The 24,241-nt window shown below is 43.6% G+C and overlaps 1 protein-coding gene across 2 annotated transcripts; it reads right to left on the reverse strand.

The window, feature by feature from the left end:
* Window positions 1-1,679: 1,679 nt before the first annotated feature.
* On the reverse strand, window positions 1,680-23,902 carry LOC119651902 (protein obstructor-E). Of its 2 annotated transcripts, XM_038055728.1 has the most exons (3): window positions 23,550-23,902; window positions 1,959-2,498; window positions 1,680-1,902 (listed from the first exon to the last, which is right to left on the reverse strand). In XM_038055728.1, the coding sequence occupies exons 1-3, from the start codon at window positions 23,608-23,610 to the stop codon at window positions 1,757-1,759; spliced, it is 747 nt and encodes a 248-aa protein (XP_037911656.1). In that variant the 5' UTR covers window positions 23,611-23,902; the 3' UTR covers window positions 1,680-1,756. The 2 variants fall into 2 exon arrangements, with proteins under 2 accessions (XP_037911656.1, XP_037911655.1); XM_038055727.1 differs by lacking the exons at window positions 1,680-1,902; window positions 1,959-2,498 and adding an exon at window positions 7,738-8,616 and having other exon boundaries at window positions 23,550-23,883.
* Between the last annotated feature and the right edge of the window lie 339 nt (window positions 23,903-24,241).

The raw sequence follows: 24,241 nt of genomic DNA on the forward strand, positions 1-24,241 counted from the left end.
TATCGATTTGGTGGACCTCGGCGAGAAACCGGGGTGTCTGGAGTTCCTTGTTAAGGCAGACTTAGACCGGATACCGGTAGTTGCGCCGTTGATGGTGATGATTAACATTCATACCTCTACAGATTGATGGATGGATATGCTAGTCACATTAGAGGACTCACACCACCTGCCAAGCTATCTCTTGCGGACATTGAGGGATTATCTGAAAGACCGCTCCCTTCTCTATGAGACGCTAGAGGGCTAGAGGAAATCACGATGGGAGTAGCATAGGGATTCATTCGGATGAACAGGCACAAAGCAGACAGGCAGGTGGATGGAAGATACACCGTGACTCTACCCTTCAAGGACGACCAAAGCGTAGTTCCACTAGGAAACTCTAGGAACAGGGTGGTTGCGCGTTTCAGGCAACTGGAAAGACGCCTGGACAAGGATCTGGAGTTACGCATTGAATATCATAAGGCCATAAATGAAATTGTCAAGTTAAGACATATGGAACAAGTGGCACCTTTCATTGAGGAGGATAAGGATGTTTATTACCTTCCACATCATCTAGTGATCAAGCTAGAGAGCTCCACAATGAAAGTACGCCCAATTTCGGCCAAGACTACGATCGGGGTAAGCCTAAATGATAAGCTGCATAATGGACCGAAATTATAGGACGATCTAGCTCAGATCATGTGAAGTGGAGAAAATGGGAGTTTTGCTTCTTCTTGTGAGAGCAACGCAATCCGTTCTGCTCTAGGGCGCGTTGGTATGCCCTTGACAAGGAGGTGCATCCTAAGCGACTTGCTCAAATGCAGAGACGGGGAGCTTGGCGAGTGGTGTCTGCTTATCGGACTGTCTCCGAATCGACCGTAATTGAGATCCCCGTTGCCCTGCTTGCCAAGGAGCGTAAAGCTATCTACAACCTCAAGTGCAAAAACTTGCGCGTGAAGAACGTTAACGCACTCTTACCGTGTGGCAACTTTCTTGGCAAAATGAACCTAGAGGCAGATGGACTGCGCGGCTCATCAACAATATACGTACGGTGAGATTGATTACTTCCTTACCCAATTTCTGAGCGGGCATGGAGGTTTTCACTCTTATCTGCACAAGATTGGGAAAGCGTGATCTCCTGATTGTGTGTTCTTCAATGGAGTAGCGGACGACGCAGAACACACTTTTTCCTCTTGTCGAATGTGGGACTGCTTTCATCAGTAGATTTATACAGACACAAAGGAGCTCTCTTCAAACACCATTGTCAGAGAGATGCTGAGGGGCAGCTGGCAGAAGGAGTTATGTTGCGCATTATGTTCGAGCTCTTCTTATTGCGAAGAATATTGGACTCGACCGGCAGAGGGACTAAATGACAAGGAGTTTCCTGAACACCCTTCCTTCCTTCCCTTCTCCTTGATGGAAGGAATTCCCTGACTTGAAGGCTCCCAAAGCCGGGAGAGCGGGAGGGCTAGCCCGGAGTAATGTGTCAAACGGTTCCATGCTAGTTCTCTGATGACAGGATGGTGTTTAGTTGGTAGTCTGACTCCGTGCTGTTGCGGGAGTCCAATACTCTGTGCGTAAACGCATTTACCTACCTTCAAGAGCAGGGCAAACCTCAATGTGGATACAGTTGTGGGTCCCGTCGATACAATATTTCTTGGTAAATTCCTCATCCCATCGATCTTATAAAAAATTAGCTGCAATTTCAAAGAAAATAGCCAGCCTTTTATTTTTCTAACAACCTATGTATATTCAACAAAAATCGACTGTAGATATCGAATCAAACGCGTCCTTTCGGTACTTGAATATTCAAAACTTCATCCACACTGAATCCTTTCACTTCCGGTGCTTCAGCATTAATAGGCAGATCAGCTTGGGCGCCACCAATGTCAGCATCAATAAGGTCATGATAGCATTTACAATATCCTGCAAAAATACAAATTTTGATTAGAGCTTCCGTGTGAGTAATGACAAAGACTTACCACAAGTTTGCAATCTAGGTCTACTGTTAACACATGCAAAATAATAACGACAATCATGCTCCCATGGATAATAATGAATATTATCCCCATCTTTAGGATCCAATGGTGCTTGACGAGCTACTTGAGGACAAGTAAATTCCAGATATGCTTCAGGATCACAATCAGCCACTTCATCAGGCCAATCACAACGCCATGTTTCGGAATTGAAAGCAAGTCCTCTAGAACAGTTTGTTACTGAGGCCACCCCATTGGCACAATTCAAATATTGACCGCAGTGAGCCGCATCGCCTATTCGAAACAGTCCAAACTGATGTGGGCATTCTTCAGTTGGTTGAGGTGGTTGGAGTTTCTTGCGGTCACCACATGCCAGATGAGGGGGAAGAAGAGCGCATTCCCATTCAATAGCAGAACTGTTGGTTAACACCATTCCTTCAGGACATAGTTTCTGTTCTGCAACTCCATCGGTACATTCAATGTAAGCATCGCATTGATCTAGAACTGGGAATTTTCCATTGGGTTCTGGGCATAGGGTGTGGGAGCCTGTGAATAGAAAAAATATTGATCCATCAATGTCACATGGTGAAGCAACCTGTCTTATTGCATAGGCAAAGGAACGGAATTCACCCTTCACATTTCTATTTGTTACTAAATATGACAGAAAAAATATAAATGTAGGGATCATCATCATCATGAACGGCGCAACAACCTGTATCCGGTCTGGGCCTGCTTTAATAAGGAACTCCAGACATCCCGGTTTTGCGCCGAGGTCCACCAATTCGATATCCCTAAAAGCTGTCCGGCGTCCTGGACTACGCCATCGTTCCATCTTAGGCAGGGTCTGCCTCGTCTTCTTTTTCTACCATAGATATTGCCCTTATAGACTTTTCGAGCTGGATCATCCTCATTCATACGGATTAAGTGACCCGCCCACCGTACCCTATTGAGCCGGATTTTATCCGCAACCGGACGGTCATGGTATCGCTCATAGATTTCGTCGTTATGTAGGCTACGGAATGGTCCATCCTTATGTACGGGGCCAAAAATTCTTCGGAGGATTCTTCTCTCGAACGTGGCCAAGAGTTCGCAATTCTTCTTGCTAAGAACCCAGGTCTCCGAGGAATACATGAGGACTGGCAAGACCATTCCCTTGTACAGTAAGAGCTTTAATCCTATGGTGAGACGTTTCTAGCGGAACAGTTTTTGTAAGCTGAAGTAGACTCTGTTGGCTGACAACGACCGTGCTTGGATTTCATTATCGTAGCCGTTATCGGTTGTGATTCTCGACCCTAGATAGGAGAAATTATCAACGGTCTCAAAATTGTATTATCTAATCCTTATTCTTCCCGTTTGACCAGTGTGGTTCAATGTTGTTGGTTTGTTGGTTTTCGGTGCTGACGTTGCCACCATATATTTTGTCTTGCCTTCATTTCCGTGCAGCCCAAGATCTCGCACCGCCTGCTCGATCTGGATGAAGGCAAATGTAGGGATCAGCAACACGCAAATTTCAGATTTTCAAGCCATTTCAATGACTTTCTAGTGTTTTTTTTTCTACAGGCCAGAGGGGATATCCGCCATTCCACGGACTTGCTCTTATTCTATTTATTTCTAACAAAATTACCACATCTTTAAGTCGTTAATCTTCACTAAAACCAAAACAATTTATATACCAACTTTTTATTATTGTCATGCTATGTATTACTGGCTCTATGGACAACCAAATGGATAGTGAGTAAGTCAGATTGACCGTCTTGTCCCTGCGCTTTTAAAACCCCAGGATTCCCATGGATGACTGGGTTGTTATAAAGGAAGAGGAACCCCAGGCAACAAGCCAACCTTTCCTACTCCATATAAACGGAGAGTACCTGGAGGCACCGGAAAAGGTATACTATAAAGTGCAGTTCGGAGTCAGGAACGCATGGGTAAAAGTGTTCCGCTTTGCAAAACCGGACGACGACCTAGATCCAATCGACGATGCCAACAAGCTGTTGGAGGAGATGAGGATCGACAGTCCGACGGGGACTGACGAATCCACCACGCAAGCAGATCATTGCTGAGGGTAACGCAGATAAATCTGCATCAGTCGAAGTGCGCCTTAGCTAATCTACTTGTCTTCCTCCTGAGAAAGACATCGACATCGCACTAATATAGGAACGCTGAGTCGGAGGCGACCGAACCATCAAAGGACTCCAAAGCAAATATTTTAATTCATTCCACAGCCCAGGAGACGTTGATCAGGACAGACCTAGAGCATGTATCCTCCCGAGGGAGAGTCTGCACATTTTTCTGTGTCTGGACCTGAGTTCCAGCGACTTAGTCGCGGTCAAGCTGAAGCAGGCGGGGGCAAAGAATGTGAGTATTTATTCGGCTTAAATGGCTCACGACCGATCAGCTCCGCCAGAAGAACTGAATCTGACGAACACCATAGCAATAAAGAAAGCCAACCTCTTGATAGGCTGTGGCGCCAATGCAAGGCATACGCTTTCAGGCAGCTCGGAAATCACCGAGAGAGGTAAGTCATTCTTTGATTTTATTATTACTTCAAACCTATCGGTATGTAACAGGGGCAGTACACTAACCTTCCATTTCTCCAGCTCGGAAAACTGTGATGGTTGGGAGAAGGTCCTTGATATCACCCTAATAACCGACAATAGGATTCTTAGGGTGGAGGACTGGAGATTGTCTGACCAGAGATCCTTCTCGGATCACAATTGGATACTTTTCAGTCTAGATCTCGCCGCAGAGGTTTCCAAACCGTTTAGAAACCACAGGACGATCGACTGGAGAAAGTTTGGTCAAGTAATTAAGAGCAAACTCTCCGGTACGCAGATAGGTAAGATCGGATCGGATAAAGGTCGGAGCTCTGAAAAAGGCATTCCTCCTCGTGCCCTACTAAATACAGCAGAAAGACACTGCCACCTTGTTGGAATGTAGATCTCTCCAGCCTCAGGAAGCTGACCAGGGAAATCTCCAACATTTGCTAGAGGCATAAATATTGGCAGCCATACAAGGACTGCCTTAAGAAATACAAGTCGGCCAACAAGCCCGCCAAGAGGCAGTCTTGGTTGGACTATTGTCAGAACATCGAGAGCAGCAGCAAATCCGCGAGGCTCAGTAAGATTCTATCCAAGGAACATAGGAACCCATTCTTTCTTAAAAAGTCGGAAGGTTCCTGATCAAGCCCTGGGACTGGTGGTTCACACGCACTTTCCCGCCAGCGAGGAGGACTGTGAGTCAGAGCATAGCTTAAAGGGTTTGCGGCCACCCCAGCCATGTGAGATTATCAGCTCGGTAATTACCGAGGATAACATCGGCTGCTTCTTGGCATATGAATCTCTGGCTCCAGATGGTATAATGTTAGTCATGCTACAGAAGTAGCTGAGAAGGGTTGTGCCGTGGCTAGTAGAGATTTACCGAAACTGTATTTCCTTGGGATATGTACTACAGTTTTGGAGACGCGCACGAGTGGTTTTCATACCGAAATTGGGCAAGTACGGCCATGAGTTCGAAAACGACTTTTGACCAATCAACCTCACCACTTTCCTGTTGAAGACCCTAGAGAGTGTCCTGGACATTCACTTAAGGACGATCATGCCTGAGAGAGAAGGGAATGGCTTTTTCTAAGTCCCAGCATGTCTACCTCAAAAGCAAATTTACAGAAACCGCTCTCCATGAAGTAATTGGCAGGGTTTAGTGATCACTGCAGTACAAGCAGTGTAGCCTAGCTGTCTTCTTGGATATAGAGGGAGCATTCAATAATGTTAGTAATAACGCCATCAACGAAGATTTGATTTGTATTGGATTGGAGGGATATCTGACGCATTGATTAATATCCATGCAAAGAACTAAGACAATCCAGTCGGATCTGGGAGGCAACCACTTGACTAACGCAGTGAAAAGAGGCACACCCCAGGGTGGCGCCATCTCTCCGGTGTTTGGGTTAATAGTGATGGAGGAAATTTTTGTGAATATTGGACAGCTGCGGGGTGAAGTTGGTGGCGTATGCCGACGGCTCGGTGATATTAGTGTCAGGAATGTTTGCTTCCATTATGGGTGACATCATGGAAGAAGCGTAGGTAAAGGTGCGCCTGTGGGCCACAAGATGCGGACTCGGCATAAATCCAACCAAAACGGAACTAATGATATTCACCACCAAGACAAGGGTACCCGAATTCCACCTAAGCGGCTGAATGAACCAAGATTAGTTCTTTCTCTAATGTAAAGTATCTGGATGTAATCCTGTATCCGGAACTAAATTGCGGGTTAATAAGCCCTGTATAGTGAACCTTTGGAAAGAAATGAGGCCACTAACCGAGGATGGTTCTCTGAATGTACACAGCTATGGTGCGTCCTACCCTAACGTACGGTTCTATTGTAATGGTGGCAGGCTTGGAGCAAAAATTACAGTAGAACGAAGCTTAATAGGATTCAAAGAACCGCGTGTGCAGGTGCTACTGGGGCTCTGCAGTCCTGCCCGGCAGATGCTCTCAAAATACTCCTGTATCTCCACCCCCTAGATCTCCACATACAGCGTGCAGTGTCGTCAGATTACGTTTGTCTAGATGCTGTACAGCGAAGCCCTGCCGTATTAGTAACATCATAGAGGAAGTACTCGGGAAATCTGGGCATTCCCCACGGACTATGCCAGACACAAACACACGAGAAACTTTGCTGTAGGTTTTTCAACCAGGGCAAAATGGAAGGCCGGTGGCGTGTTGCAAGGTTATGACACAATATTCTTCACCGGCGGAACAAAGATGCAATCGGTGCTGGAATTTTCTCGAATCCACACAGTGTATCTGAGTCGTATAGTCTCCCAGGTTTCAGCAGTGTATTCCAATCGGCGATACTGGAAGCCTATCGATGGCTAGGGAATGGTCTGAGCCCTAAGCGCAACGTAGCCATTCTGACCGATACCCAAGTAGCCATTAAAGGCTTGTACTCAGCGACGACATCCTCCAAGCTGGTGAAGCAGTGCGTTGAACAGTCTGAAAGGCTCACTCAAGATCACCCTCCTCTGAGTTCCCGATAATACGAACATTGAGGTCAATGAACGGGCTGACCAACTGGCTCTGCTCTTGGATGTCCTTTGGGGGGCTTAGTCTGTGTCCCATTGACGACTGTCCAGGGTGGAATCTACTCTCACTACTCAGATGGCGAAGGCGCACCACCGATGCCAGGCCATGAAGGATTTGACCCGATAGCGCTAGCTTCATGCCGGACCCATGTAAATGTATACAATATTACGGCGGACAGCACGGGGCACTAGCCCATAGGGGACCATCGCCCTACAATTTCCACTGCCGAAGCTGCGGAGAAGAGGGGGAGACCTTCAAGCGCTTCCTTTGCAATTGCCTGGCCTTAGCTAAAGTCAAACCACGGACACTGGGTACACCATTCTTTGGGGACTCCAGAGAGATTTCTATAATAGCTGCGGGGTGGGAAAGCTGCTCCCCTTCGTGAATGCAACGAGCAGACGCTGAAGATCTGAAGCGGCTGGACTCTGCCTGCTTGCCCTCATAACAGCAGTCACAGTCTTATCAGTTTAATGCATCAAAACAGCGCACCACAGCGTTAATTGGGCTCCTCGGAGCGGCCACCGATACTTACCTACCTACCCGACGTACGAGAGACAGATAGACAAAGGCAGCAGCTATAGAATGAAATTCAGGAACAATTTATTCAAAAATCATTAAGTGAATTCCTGCCTTATGTAAAAGCAATTAGTAACATATATTAAGTATCTCCAATTAGTATCTATCACAAACAAACCCCATCGCAATTATTTATCGACAATCTGTACAATTTATTTCAAAATCAAAGTACATTTCATAAAAATATAAAAAAAACAGGTTTTCCCCGACTAGACTCTGGAAAATTAATTGAGGATTCTAAAATATATTTCATAGCACACACGAAACTAATAACAAATTTTAACCACGGAATTGTGAGAAAGGAGAGAAAGCTGGGGTGGGGGTAGGTTTAGGTTGTTGTCGGTATTGCACTGTCACCAACTTAGGTTGTTGCTGTCTGTATTGGGCATCTGGTGGCAGTGCGCAACCGGTAACATTAGCAGCATCTTCGCATTGATTTGTCTCCACATTATAAGCCTGGTCATCAGCACATCTAAACATGCGTGGTCGGCCATTTACGCAAGCAAAATAGTGGATGCAATCCGCATTTGACCGATAGAAACGGGTTTCTTCATCACCCAATTCAGGACTCTTAGCAATTTGTGGACAGCTGAATCCCAAGAAAGCCTCAACATCGCAATCTGGAACTTGATCGGGCCAGTCACATTTGTAGGTGTCCTTGTTCCAGGCCAAACCTTCTGGGCAGTTAAAATCATAAGCGATACCAGCTGCACAATTAACGAACTTTCCACAATCGCGGCTGTCCCCGCTGCGATAGTAAGCATATTGATGTGGGCATCGTTCAGTAGGTTGGGCCGGTTGCAGGGATGATCGTGCTCTACAATCTACATCGATGGGATATTGGCAAGGGTAGGCATGTGGGCCGGTATCCTCATTGAAGAGCAAACCGTCGGGGCAGAGGCGCTCCTGTGGGACACCATCGACACATTCAATGTATGCATCACATTGACCACCAATTGGGTAGAAACCACGCTTCTCGGGACATGATCCTGTACCAGCAAGCCGACCTTGAAAAGGAAAGGGAAGTGGAGTTAGTGTTGCGGAAAGCTGATAGGTATTTAAAGGTAAAAAGGTTGTAAATAATGAAGTTATTTTCAAAAGGTATCCCACACCGGAGTCAAAAATTACGGCTAAATATTGATTATTTCAATAGCCTAAGATAAAAAGGGTTTGACAGCGCAGGGTTTAGAATAAAGTAGGCACTCCTTTTTTACTCTTCACCTTACAACCACTGACCCATCAGTATCATTTTAAGCTTGCTGAGTAGACTGTCGCCAATAAATTTCAGACTTGGTGATTGTCTTCCATTACTTCTTTAGGTTTATCGATCTCTACAAACCTATCAATGAAAAAACCCCCTCAATGGTAAATACACTTTGCTAATTCACTGAAACCTCTGAAAACTTGACGAATGTCAACATATTTCCATTTCATAACCATCGCCAAAGCTGTCGCGCAATTATAACCAAACGACCTTCTCCACGACGACCTGATCAGCCTCATCTTTCTATTTGTGCCTCGTTTGCATCTTATATACTCAAACGTTTCACGGTGCAAGGTGGGCGAGTCATCATAATCAATCGAGCAGCATTACCTATGTATTTTGCGCAATCAAAATATTATTAAAATGCCAGAACGTGCCAGTTTGATTGAATGATATTGTCTTCAGTCAGGAAGATATCTTTTATAATTTTTTTAGTAAATGTATCTGATGGATGGTTTGTCAACAATACCACGGACGACTCAAGACGTTGAATATCGCGGGAAATATTTACGGCGAATAGTAGCATCCAGGTGTTGAAACTAATGCTAATGATAGTGGCAACTATTGATATTAAATTTTTCAGCTCCATTTGCAATTCCTTAAGTTATTCCATAAGCATTCAACTGCTAAATGATCTGCACCTTCGAAATAGAGCGCTAAGTCCTGCAATCAAGTTATCTCGAAGAGAAAGAAATGTAGCAGAAAAATCCACCAAATGTAAGGATCTCTCTAAAGAAGATGAGATATAAAATAATATTCTTCAAGAGATTAAGTTAGGCTCTGCTTATTGAGCTTGTATTGTATAACATGATTATAAGGGCCAATTCCAGAATAAGGTCAACCTAAGAGTGAGGCAAGTTTAGAAATATAAGCCTCATAAACGTTCACGCCCCTACAGAGGAGACTGCAGAGTCGGAGAAGGATACCTTCTACGAGGCAGTAGAAAGAACCCTCGAAGCCTGTCCCAGATATGATATCAAAATGATACTTGGGGATTTTAACAGCCAAGTAGGGAAGGAGCCCGTATTCAGGCGATACGTTGGCTCCCATAGCTTACACGAAAAAACAAATGATAACGGACTGCGGACTATTCAATTAGCAGGGTCACACGAAATGGTTGTTGGAAGTACCTGGTTTGCGCGGAAAGCGGTTCGCAAACATACGTGGGCCTCTCCAGACGGGACCACTTTCAACCAAATTGACCACGTGTTGATCGAACGCCGCCACCTCTCAGCCTTGATGAATGTCAGAACATATAGGGGGGCCAATATAGACTCGGATCATTATCTCGTTGGCATAATGCTCCGAGCTCGAATAACAATACCACCTAGAATCCCCTCTGACAATCAGGTGAGAGTGAACACTGAAGCCATCCACAACACAACCCTCCGCGACACCTATAAGAGGGAAATGGATGCCGCAATAACCGCAGTCAACAGAGGACCTGGAGATGAAGCATCAACTAATGATCTTCACAACCACCTGAAGAACGTTATCATGGATACGGCCACAAATATACTTGGCCCCAGCCGCAAAAGGAGTCGGAACGGCTGGTTTGACGATGAATGTAAGCTAGCAACGGAACGGAAGAATGCTGCATACCGAGTAATGTTGCATTCTCAAAGAACGCGGGCACGCGCAGAGACTTATCACGAACTCCGCCGAGCGGAGAAGCGACTTCACAGACGGAAAAAGGAAGCCTGGGAGAACCAACAAGTCTGTGAACTAGAAAAGTACAGGGAGCAACCGCACCAGGCGCGCAAGTTTTACCAACAAGTCAGCAGGATGAAGCCTTATACACCTCGATGCTCATCCTGCCGAGACAAAGAGGGAAATCTGATTTCCGACAGAATGGGCATATTAGAGCGATGGGTTGAGTACTTTGATGAGCTACTGAACAACCAGAACATCGGCGAGTTGGAGGTCCCGCCAACTGAAGACGACGGACAAATACTGCCACCACCAAGTTTAGGAGAAACAGTCCGTGCGATTCATCGGCTAAAAAATCATAAGTCGTCAGGAGCCGATGGAATTACAGCCGAATTGGTTAAATATGGAGGCGACCAGTTACACCAAGTGGTTCATCAACTTGTGCTCAAAGTATGGGACAGCGAATCAATGCTTGACGATTGGCAACGAGGCATAATCTGTCTCATACATAAACAAGTCGGAATACCGGAAGCTCGCGCTTCGGATATAAAGGTTTTGTGTTCATCTTATGTAAGAAATTTCAACGCATATTTTTCTATCCGTATTTAGCTACAAATCCAACATAATCCTTCATATTTTTCCAAACTACGAGACATACGTACATATTACAGCCATAGATATTACGCTCACCCTAAACAAACAAACTGCCTATTTCGGAATACTGTACACATATATGCACGTATATAAATTGATCGTACCCATATTTCCCATTTACTTCTTATATCTATTTGAATTAGGCACTACCCGCAAAGTTCATTAGCACGCATATATTATATACCTACATGCACACATGTCTGGCTGGCAAATAACTAAAAAAACTAAAACAAAATAATTCTCAGCGACCCAATTCACAAGAACTTATTTCGTTGTGGTATTGACGAATTGATATGTGATGATGACGTCATGCAGGTTGTAGAGTGCACGAAATTCACAAAAAATTGTAAAGTTTCACCTCCTATAACTTTGTTAATAATAATTGGATTTTCTTCAAATTTGACCAAATTGTGCATTATGTTCTTCATTACACGCATGCCGAATTTTGTACTTCTGGGATGAACATGAGAGGGGTGCCGGGTAAATTTCTAAAATGTGGAAATATACTATTATTAACTTTATTTGTGCAGATATCGGAATCGGATATATTTTGAGGCCTAGATTTCGTAGAGATGCGCCACTGTGATTTTTTTCAGATTTTTCGGTTGGATAGGTTCTGAGAACGAGACCTGTTACACTTTTTAGGGGTCATATTTTGAGCCCTCACTCCCCTATGTTTCACCCAATATCAAATATTGCACCAGTTTCGAAAAGTACTAATTGAGACCTTTCATTTGATACCTCACATGGCTACATTCTGTGAAAAAAAAATTTGCACCCTCCATTCACATGTATGGGGAGCCCCCCCTTAAACTTAACACAAGATAGCGCCACTTACTGCATGTAAAGGGATCACCAGATTACATACTCTCACCAATTTTTGTGACAATCGGTCCAGCCATTTCCGAATAAATCGGGTGTGACAGACAGACAGACAGACAGACAGACAGACAGACAGACAGACAGACAGACGGACAGACGGACAGACAGACACCGTCTCGATTCTAATAAGGTTTTGTTTCACACAAAACCTTAAAAAGGAGATATCACATAGTGCAGCAATTATAGAGGTATCACGTTGCTGAGTACCATCTTTAAGATATTCTCCACTATCTTGCTAGGCCGGATAGCCCCATACGCTCAGAACATCATTGGCCTATACCAAAGAGGCTTCACTCCAGGCAAATCAGTAACAGATCAGATTTTCTCTCTGCGGCAAGCGATGGAAAAACTGTTGGAATATGGACAACAGTTGCACCACCTGTTCATCGACTTTGAAGCCGTCTATGATAGCATAGCCAGGGTAAAACTGTACACGGCCATGAGAGAATTCGGTATCCCGACGAAATTAATAAGACTGACTAGGCTGACCCTGACCAATGTGCGAGGCCAGATAAAAGCAGCAGGATCACTCTCAAGATCATTCGACATCAACAACGGTCTACGACAAGGGGATGCCCTATCATGCGTCCTCTTTAACCTGGCCCTCGAGAAAGTGATCCGTGATGCCGAGGTGAATGCAAGAGGTACGATCCTCTTCAAGTCCACCCAACTACTGGCCTATGCTGACGATATCGACATCATGGGAAGAACCACCCGAGACGTACAAACTGCCTTCATCCAGATCGAGCAGGCGGCGCGAGATCTTGGGCTGCACATCAACGAAGGCAAGACAAAATATATGGTGGCAACGTCAGCACCCAAGACGAATCAACCAACAACATCAAACCGCACTGGTCAAACACAAACACGAACAAGAATAAGGATAGGAGAATACAACTTTGAGACCGTTCTCCTATCTAGGGTCGAAAGTCACAACCGATAACAACTACGATGATGAAATCCGCGCACGGTTGTTGTCAGCCAACAGAGCCTATTTCAGCTTACAAAGAATGTTCCGCTCGAAACGTCTCATCATAGGGTCAAAGCTCTTACTGTACAAGACTATGATCTTGCCAGTCCTCATGTATTCCTCGGAAACTTGGGTTGTTAGCAAGAAAAATTGCGAACTCTTGGCCGCGTTCGAGAGAAGAATCCTCCGAAGAATTTTTGGCCCCCTACATGAGGATAGACGATTCCGTAGCCTACACAATGACGAAATCTATGAGCGATACCATGACCGTCCGGTTGTGGATAAAATCCGGCTCAATAGGTTACGGTGGGCGGGTCACTTAATCCGTAGGGATGAAGATGATCCCACCCGGAAAGTCTATAAGGGCAATATCCATGGTAGGAAAAGAAGACGAGGCAGACCCTGCCTAAGATGGAGCGATGGCGTGGGCCAGGACGCCAGACAGCTTTTAGGGATATCGAATTGGTGGACCTCGGCGCAAAACCGGGATGTCTGGAGTTCCTTATTAAGGCAGGCCTAGACCGGATACCGGTTGTTGCGCCGTTGATGATGATGAAGAGTTAAAGAAGTGTAAAAAGATGGCTTGGAGCTAACCTTTTGACGAAGTTTTTGGATACTAAAATGTAAAGAACCTTATAAAAGCATCGCTCCAAATCCAAAACATGTCGCCCAACATCCAAACCAAAACATCAACAACAAAAGAAGAAGACTTACACTATATCAATCTCATTTTAGATTTGGACCGGGGGCTCTCCAATGATCCGAACCCCCAATATGATAAGGGTTGACAATCTTTTTCCTCTGTTAGCCGCACATTTCCTACTGATTTGATCCTCAATTCCGCATCAGCTCCATAAGTTTGTCTCATCGTTTGTTTCTTATGTGGTCACTCCTTTCTCACTAGGTGGACGAACTAAAGTTACTAACTAAGTAAGGTAGGAGCTGACGAGCAATTCCAAAGATATTATTAACATCCAAAGCATTCCCGCCTGGTTTGGGAAAAGAAATTCGCCAGCTTTTTGAAATCTGAGAACAACTTCCACGGACAGAGAGCTCGCAGATTTTTCGTTGAAAAAAGCTTTACTAGGGTTTCTTCGTTTAATATCTGAAGATGCGGGCAGCTGCATAGCAAATGCTTCCTCATATTGGCTACATATGGCGCCTCCCCAGCTTTTCCCTTGTAGCCCCTTTAAAGGCCGCACCAGGGTTTTTATATCCCATTTATTAAGGGACAAGGAAAATGCCCCTCTAAAGGGCAAAGTTCTTTCATAAAAATGTTTGCCTGCCCACTAGAATTCAAATTTCTCCATTTGGTTGCACGAATCCTTACAATTTCACCCTTCAAGGCAGACTTGACAGTGGGTAACCAGATGCCACATGTTGGCTCTTGTTCCACCATTGTGCAGGCAAACCCTTGGCGAGCCACACTGTCAGCCTCCTCGTTACCAGTGGTGTTCGAATGCCTTGGCACACACTTCTAAACTATTAGAATATCATTTAGGAAATGAACTGGAAATCTACTGCTTTACAATAAACCCACTTTGGTAAAACAGCTAAACAAGAAGCGCTCCTCAGAGTATAACATTCTCGGATCACACATATGTCATACGCTAGTGCATGCAGTGGTAAGCACATATATTTTACAATAAAGTAGGACAAATAATCGGTGGGGAGCGAAACCGTTTGTGATATTACTTCGGGCTAGCCCCCGAGCTCTGCGGAGCCTTCAAATTAGGAAATTCTTTTCACTAACGGGAAGGGAGATGAGGAAGGGAACTGTTAGTTCAAGAACTACACTGTCTCTAAATAGAGGTGCTGACGAATTCCATCCCATCTACCACAAGAAAAAAAGGTGTGATGGCCGTCGTCGCAGCTCCATTGCAAAAAATACAATCAGGAAATCGTGCCTCTCTAATCTTGTGTAGGCAGGACTGAAAACCTTTATGCCCACTTAGAAACTGTGTAAGGAAATAGTTAATCTCCATGTTTCCGGTGTCATCACGCACCTAAGTTGCCAATAAAGCGCACAGTCCATTTGCCTCTACTCTCATTTTGCCAAGAGAGTTGCCACTCATCTGCTATACGTCGCCGTTCTTCACGGGCAGCACCCTCCCTTGGCTCCTCTCCCTTGCGCTCGGACATAGCTTTACGCTCCTCAGCAAGAAGGGCAACGAGGATAACTCCCGCGATCACCATTACGGCCGGTTTAGAGACAGTGTGGTACGTAGGCGCCACCCGCAAAGCTCCCCATCTCTGTGTTTACGCAAGACGCTTCCTTTTTGCGGCGTAAAGCAGAACAGACTACGTTGACCTCATCAGAAGATGTCGCCTGCTAGACGTATTTGCCATTAGTTGACTTATTGCCGAAAAAGCTCAACTTTGAGTCAAGAGTCAGTCTAAGGTACTTTACCTTTGGTTATGACTCGATTGTCGACTTGCCGATAGCCATGCGCTGTTCGACAGTGCGTCCAGCAACGAACGACGTGACATCATCTGCATAACCGACTAGATGCGACTCCTCTGGCATGTCGAGTCTAAGCAGACTGTCATTGGAAGCGTTCCAGAGGTCCGGAACTAGGATGGATCCCTGCGCTACCCCCGACGGGATCTCCATTCTCTTCTGACCCTCTGGCATCTCATAGATCAAAGAGCCGCTCCTCAGATTATCCCTTATCTGTAAGAGTAGTTCGGCACGTGGCAAGTATTGTCTAGTATGTCTAGAATGTCTTTCAATCATACGGAATTAAAAGCATTTCTGACATCAAGCGTTACGAGGGTCACCATCCGTCGAACTTGGCGGCTGGGTGCTTCCGCGAATTGCATGACAGCATCAACAAATTCAGACAAAATTAGAGCGAATCCTGGTTAAAGAGAGTAGTCAAACAACATAGCAGTTCGGTGAAGTACGCTGAGGGTGGAGTAAAACGGCTGACCATCTGTTTTATATGGGTTTTACAGGCAGTATCCAAAGCCGAACAAAATCCTTAACTAAGAGACTGCATTTCTGCCGCCCTAATAATAAAAGAAATCGATAGGCTAGACCCATATGGAACAACACGATGGACCAGACTAACTACCTTGCTCATAAAATAAGGTGAACATGATAGACCTTTTAGGGCTGGGGCACTGCTTCTTAAATTAGCATCTGCGCAAAATTGGGGTGACCTCCTAAGTTCAACATCGACCGCTTGAACGAACCAACTGTCGCCCAATAGTGAGAGAGCTATCTTGCTGGTCGAGCGGCAAATCTGTATAGTCAATATTGGTGAGCATTGGGCGGCATCGAAAATGCTTTCGCGTCCCGAAGGGGCGTCATAAAATCTGGCTTATTGGAAGCAGATCGATGAACGGAGGCTCTACTGTCCGCTGAATGGGAGGGCGACCGGTACGCACTCGAACTCCGATCCCGATCGAAATCCCGAGAAGTTCAGCGAAGTGTACACTGTGCCAAAATAGAATTTGCTATTGCGCTGGTCAGGAAGGCAGAAGATGCCGCGTATCGCATGATTTCAGAACTGTATACCGCATCACGAAGGAGCTGGCATGTGGTCGAAAATCTTTCCACGTCAATGGTCGACTTATCTCTCATCCACGGTGATGAACAACTCAAGACGTGGAAAGAACACTTCACCATGGTTCTTAAACGTATTATATCCGGTGAGGTTCCTCCTTTTGCCGATGAAATGGCTAGTCAACGTAACATGCGGATACGGACTGTTTCTCCAAGCAAAAGAAAAATCATTTCAGCCATCAATGCACTCAAATGGAGTAAAGCCGCTGGACTTGACGGTCTCTCTGCTGAGTTATTTATCGCTGCACATCTTTCCCAGAAAATGCAAGAAAAGGATGATCGTTAAGATTGGAAAAAATGGCACACGTTTTGAGTGTGACAATTGGAGGAATACCTGCGTGCCCCCTGCTGAAAGAGAGCAGGCAGTGCTTCCACTCCAAGTCCTCCTACAATAACCACATCAACACCATACAGATCATTTTGGAATAGTGCATGGAATTTAGATCTTCGCTGCACCTGCTCTTCATCGTGAACAGGAAGTGTATCTGGAGTGCTTTATGCAGGATGGGCATTTCGGAGAAACTAATAGCTATTATCAGAGCGATATATGATGGCGCAAAATGTCAATGGAATCCACTCTCCAAGGATGGCCGACGAATGGATCGACTCAAGGGCACTTGGAGTAGAGCCGTAGAGGACTTGAGGGAAGCTGAAGCGCATTTCAGGTAACCGCGAGCGATGGCTCGTAGGTGCGGTTGACGCATTATACCCCAATGGCAATGGTGAATGGCAACCATATATGCAGATCCTCAACAATTTTAAATGTTGACCTCGAGTGATCAGCGATTAAGCACAAGTTTCATTTTTTTTGAGAAGACATTGCCATTCAAAGCTTTCCTTGCGAAAATGTCAACATTTTTTTATTCGGTCCCGAATTCCGGGCAGACAATACCCGAGCTCCCTAGCAGTGATTAGGAATGAGTTTCGGTTTTTAAGTTTTCCATTGAAAAGAACGACAAATAAATGTTTTACCCAATTTATCATATTAACGCACCCCAAATGGTTACGAGTATGTCCATATTGTAGGTAGAGCTCCGATTGAGTTTTCGACTCGGTTACTTTCTGTCGTGGGACGCTGAGTTGAGTGCTGTTGCCGATATAGCTACTCTTTTTTTCTTAATTGTTAGGAAACTTTACCAAGATTTCGATTGTGTCCTAATTCCCCACATAAGTTTAAAATACTCGATGAAATTCATGTAGAAATACATTGAAAAAAGGTGAAAGTAAAACTGAAGTCTGTAGCACGTTCTCATTCTGATCTAAGTAGTACTCCGTGCCGACTTTCAAGCCTACGTTTATGATGAATTTATTTAGTCACAGTGCCATTCTTTAATCATTAATCAACCACGCATTAGCCCTCAAAATTTAGCACATATTCCAAGATCGACACACGCAAATCAGTGCTGTTACCAATCAACCTGTGCGCAAGCTACCACCAAGAAAAAATTTCACTGATTACCATACCCGTGAGCGGTCTCACCTTGAAGACGTAACTTCATCACCCGGGAATCACTTAAGATTATGTTCCATTTTACCAGTTGCTCTTCTGGTGGCTCACCAGTTCCAAGAAAAAAACCCACAGCCAAATGAAGAGCTTTATGTAACCCCACGATTATGCGAATGACATTGAAATCCATTTTACCTGAGTATGACAAACTATTTTTACTGGAATATCTTTAAATGTTAGGTGAATACTTTGAAGTGACTTTTAGCTTAACTGGGGTACCGGTTCGCGGTGACTATGAGGAGCCACTCATGCCGCTCGGATCATCGTCAGGAAAACGTGCTTTGAATGAAATATGTGAGAAGATCAGCAAATTTATGACTTCTGCGGAACAATGTGGCTTTTGCGGGAAGTTTAAAGAGCATTTGGTAGTTATGGGGCTTCAAGGGAAAAGTAGACATTGTTGTGGAGGAATCCGTCATAATTTAGAATTTTCGCGGAATTTATTAGAGGATGTGGTCAAGGTTGGTTAATTTTACAAAGATAATTTTATCCATAAATCTGTGGAAGGCCCCTATATATTATATTGTTTTTCAAATTCTCTACTGGTCCTCGTTATGTCAATTCTACAGGGAAGGGCTATTAGTCATGACTAGATAGAACTTCAAAAATATTTTGAAATTGGCGTGTTGAAACCTAGAAGAACTAGAAATCGGTTTTACTCGCCTTACACTCTAAATTTAGGCCTTTCACTTCACTCTTAAAAATATTTTAGTCAAATACAAGTGAAAGCTGCATTCTCAACCCCATCTCCCCGGGAGGGGAATGGACAGGAAGGGGGAATGGAAGGCCCCTTCTTCATCCTCGATGAAATACGTCGCGGTCACCCCCCTTAAAAAGCCACACTCCCTCGATTGTTTTTTTATGACGTCATGGTAAAGTTTGAATTTTGAGCCTTACCCCCGGAGGAAGAGGAATTGGCAGGGTTTAAAGAAGGAAAGAGAAGTTGTTTCCCCTCTCTAAACTTATTAAAAAACTGCGGCAGTCATCTCTCCTTAAAAATTTATGGCGCACACGGGGGGGGGGGAAGAGAAATGAAGGATGTAGCGGGAGGGCTTCCCTTTCAAACTCCATTGCAGTTCTTCCCTCAAAACGGAATAATCAAATGGGGGTATCATCATGGTAAAGGGTGATCTTGCCAAAGGGAGCGGGGTTAATGGGGTTAACATGGAGGAAGAGGAAGATCCTCCCTCTTTGATTTCGTTGAAAAATTGTGGCGGTCATCACCCGTTACTTACCTTCTAAATTCACTGCTAAAATGAAGTGCTCTCATATACCTTAAGGGGTAGCTTCAAAATTGGACGGCATCTGTTAATATTTAAAGTCTTTCTCAGACAATTTTCCATTTTAATGAAAAAGGATGTGAGCTGCCGAATGGCAATCAATTGACTTATCGAAAACCATTGTCAATATGAAATCTTAGTTTACTTAAAGTTTTGTCCCAGGGGAGTGGAAACAATTAGTTTGCCAGTCTAGTTGGCGTTTGCCTTCTAAAATTGTTAATAGAATATTAATAACGCTCTGGGCTTTTTGGTAGTGTTTAAATATTCGCTTTTTGAAAGTTGAACTTGAATTCTAGGAACCTTGTACTGAGATTCGCACAATATCGGTTAAGATTTGACTGGTGCTGTACAAAGCTAAGACACTACTTTGCATTTCAATGATTCCTCTCCAAATACTTTTACTATCTCCAAACTTTGCAAAAATATTAGAATTCTTTTCTCAATTATTGGAGTAGAATGCCAGAGGATGAGGTTATAATTGTATATATCTACAATGGAAGCAGGAATTCAAGGGAGTGACTGTCATCATGGCTGGAGCTAGTGGACAAGAGTCGATGGCATCAACAACATCATGCCGCAACAGGTGACCGCCAGTTTCAATATTCCCCAAAGTACTCTTCTTCACAGGGTCGGGAAAATCCGGGTTCGGGGATAAAAATCATGCTGAAAATTAGACCCTGAGAAAATTGTTCAAACTCTCCTTTTATCCAATTTTTCCATTCGAGTTTCTATTCCGAGCCTCGAAGGAAACTTCAGACCAGGGGGAATCCTCTCTTTCAACTTGCTTCCTCACCACCAGGCACAAGTTTCCGGTTAGTTTCAAGACGAATTCCAAAAAATTTTCGGAAATGTATCCATTAAGCAGACTTGGTATTCCCATTCGCTATCCATCGCCGGTACTCTGAGAGTTTTGTTTCAAATAAAAGATGAGACTGGGTCTCGACTCTGTGTTGATATGTCATTACTGTAAGTACAGTCATTTGGTGCAGTTGCGATTCTGAGGCTGCCCGGTTAGAAGTTCCATCTTCATGTTACTGGTTTGAGTGACCGGAAAGATTCATTTAGATTTTCGCGTGATACTTTGAGGTAGGACATTGCTGGGTCAATTTGAATCAGTAAGCAGGTGAATAGTGAAGGTCTACCACTTTTCTATTACCAGTGAAACAAATGTGATTGAAATTCTAGGTATACTCAAGGAGAAACTTTCTGTCGTATTCAGTCGGTTGCAACGGTATGGTGGAGTTAATTTTAAACGTGTTCAGAGTGCAACATATGAGGCAACCAGCGGACCTTTTTTAGATGACTCCATTGGGCACATGCAAACAAGACAGTTTTCATTGACAGAAGCAAAAGAATATTGGAGTGGATTTTGGGATTACCCGTCTAGCATACCCAGCTCACTCAATAGATTTGCGCTGAAGGCACCCGTTTTGTCACTATCTTAGGTATAAATTTTATGGAACCATAAACAGCTCGAAGGACTAGAGGGGTCCCAGTTTAGAACGCGGTAAGAGTTTCTGCAACACCATTATACACCCGTCAGTTGGCGCATAGTATATGTTAAATTCAGGTCATTAATTTGCCGGAGGAATTTCTGCTCTTCCTCCCTGCGGTGATTACCTACTTCCTTTTTTAAAAATTGGGTATATGCCGCATGTCCACCATCGGTGCGTCTATATACAAACTATGACCAAGACAGGCTCCAACTAGTAATAGGATATTCTGCTTTGCTGTCCAAATCGTGCGACGTGTGAAACTGGTGGAAGGACAAAATAAAAACATTGGAAGGATTCGCAATCCCTTCACTTTCATATGCATACGGAATATTGCCGTAGACGAAGACTGATTTGGAAAATGTCCAGGCGCAAATACGGACTACTTTGTTCAAATTTCAAATATATTACCCTAACTCTACAATGGAGTGGACGAATCTTCCTTAGAAAATCATAGAGATCTGGTTGATGGTGTGGCGAAAAAGCACCACTAAGTCGATATGCTAGCCACTTATTTTTACAACAAGGACTAGTTTAGACCCTTCCCCGCTGCTGTTTATAAGGTAGACTGTGGGAAAATTTCAGTTAATGCGAAAAACCGACTTTTCAATCGTCTGAGTGGGGTGTAGTTGGACCAAGAACGGATCAATGAGTGAAACTTGAAGACAATGCACGGTAAGTGCATGTAAATTACCTTTCGCAGCCGTTCGTCGACCTTCACTTGTCGAACAGATGGAAGCTCTTTACGGTAACGAAGGAATGACTTGATCAGCACCCATAGAAAGCTCATAATGAACTGGGGAGCGGGTTGAAAATTACCAGCGCAAGATGTATAGTCCGGCGTAGAGATTGTAGACCATTTCATTTCTGGCTGCATTTTGATCGCAGCGGTACAATATTGGACTATACGCTACTGTAATTCCGTAGCCTACATAACGACGAAATCTATGAGCGATATCATGACCCTCAGGTTGTGGATAAAATCCGGCTCAATAGGTTACGGTGGGTAGGTCACTTAATCCGTATGGATGAGAATGATCCAGTCTGAAAAGTCGATAAGGGCAATATCTATGGTAGAAAAAGAAAACGAGGCAAACCCTGCCTAAGATGGAGTGATGGCGTAGGTGAGGACGCCAGACACCTTTTAGGGATATCGAATTGGTGGACCTCGACGCAAAACCGGGATGTCTGGAATTCCTTATTAAGGCAGGCCTAGACTGAATACCGGTTGTTGCGCCGTTGATGATGATGTAAATACATAAATCAGAAAATTATACCTGGAATTAAACTCAGTTGGTCGCACCTAAGCGGACTTTCCTTATGTTGTCCATAGACTAGCAGCAAATCGGAAATTATTACTTTGTACCGAGGTTGCAATTGTTAGGAGAGATATTTTTAGTTTTCGAAGTTGAGCTTTGTCCAAAATTCTGAGTTTTGGCCGACTTCGAAAAGCAATGAATAGCACTTCTCGGTAAGATGAAAATGATGTGTTGGCCAGTGGCGTAATGGGCTACGATCGCATTTGAAATGAGGATATCCATGATCGATATGGGGTTGTACGGATCGTAGGGAAATTGCGAGGTATGGTATGGACATGTAATTCGCATTGATAAAAACTCACGAAGATCAGTATAAAGTCGCTAGGAAACGAAGAAAAGGCCGCCCGAAACAATGTTGGCTTCACGGTGATTTGAGAGCTTCTCGACTCCATCTAGATCAGACATATGGCGCAACTGATCATGATGAACCGACCCCGCATGTGAACGGAACAAAAGCTAAAGAAGAAGTAGAAACTGAGCTTAACATAGTGCAGCTTACCTTAATGCAAGCTGTTATACTACTTTATTTCAAGTTTCCTGGCATGGTCTAATCTACGCACTTAAGTTAGTTGAGTAGGTCCTATTTTTTAAAGAATAAAATTATCACTTTGTGTTATTAGATAACATCCAGAAGGTCGAAAATGCGAACGTTATTTCCCACTTAAGGATACCAACCTATTCCTATTTTTAATTCAACTGTTAATGGGTTCATGCCGTTCATTCCTTATAAGTGGTAAATTGTCCACAATAAGAGAACCTCAAGAACAAAGACAAACGCTTGTGATCAAAACTGGTTTGAGCCTTGGTGGACTCCTTATCTACAGGACAACTGCCTGTATAATTTTTTATGGAAATTAATAAAAAATCAACAAAAATCTAGTACGATAGCTGTCTAAGAAAGATAGCATGGAAAGTGATTCTGAAGAATATTCTTAATACATATTAGAAATAGACATTCTAGGGAGAATTATTCAAACTATAATTCACTTTATCACGACATGTTAATTCCCTGTCAATATTGACTATAATGCATTTTTCATGGGCTGCATAATTAAGTGCTTCGCACACTGCAATATTTATCTATTTAAATGAAGATAAATAACCCCACCTTGAGTAATAACACACAATTCAGTTTAATGTATCTGCTCAACCTCCATAGAAGCATTAAAGTTTCACAGTCAGAATAAAATAATAAGAATTCAGGGAAAACATTAAAATAATCAATTTCAGAAAACAAACAAATTAAGAGAAAAATAAATTTTTAACCGTGGCTTCGACAAAATAATTGGACGCTACTAAAGATAAATATTTACTTAACAAATCACTTAAAAAAAACGTTAAAATTCTTACCTGTGCTTTGTGTATTTGAATATACAACGAATGCAATAAAAACTAACGCAATGCGTATCATTTTCACTTTTTAAATTATTCAAAAGTCTCTAGAATAATCTTCAACCGGATAAGATTGAAACGAAATCACGCACGTACTATCTATTACCGTTCAAATTAACACTTCTTACCTCCAGGACGAATAAAACGAGACTGATCCGTTAATATTATCTCTACTAATATCGAGTATTTTTTCGGTTGCGAAGATCGCACTGATCACTTATAAATACATATAATTAACGCAGACGTTTTATATCCACCAATATACCCTGCAAAGTAAACCAGACGCCGTCACACACTATAGCAAGTGTTGTAGGCAATCTTAACCGATACAGCATCAAAAGATGAAAAGCTCGAAGATATCAAGATACTACAACTGGCGTTACAACCTATCCAGTCAGATGGCATTTTACGTAATTTTTTTAAATTGATCAGTCAAAGCAAAACCGCTCCGGGTAAATATCACTAAGTTTTTTGAGATTGTCATTGTTGCTGAACAAGCTGGCGCTGAGGACCAATCTGGGGACAATTGTGAAGATCACTTGAATACTTGCTGAACTTGATACTGAAGATAGTTTGTTATTTGTGCATGTTCAGGACGACGCTAGGTTTCTAGAAAAGCTTATTCAGACGGTATTATGCAGTTACTTTCA

This window comes from Hermetia illucens, chromosome 3, assembly GCF_905115235.1.
Source record: "Hermetia illucens chromosome 3, iHerIll2.2.curated.20191125, whole genome shotgun sequence".
Classification (NCBI taxonomy): domain Eukaryota; kingdom Metazoa; phylum Arthropoda; class Insecta; order Diptera; family Stratiomyidae; genus Hermetia; species Hermetia illucens.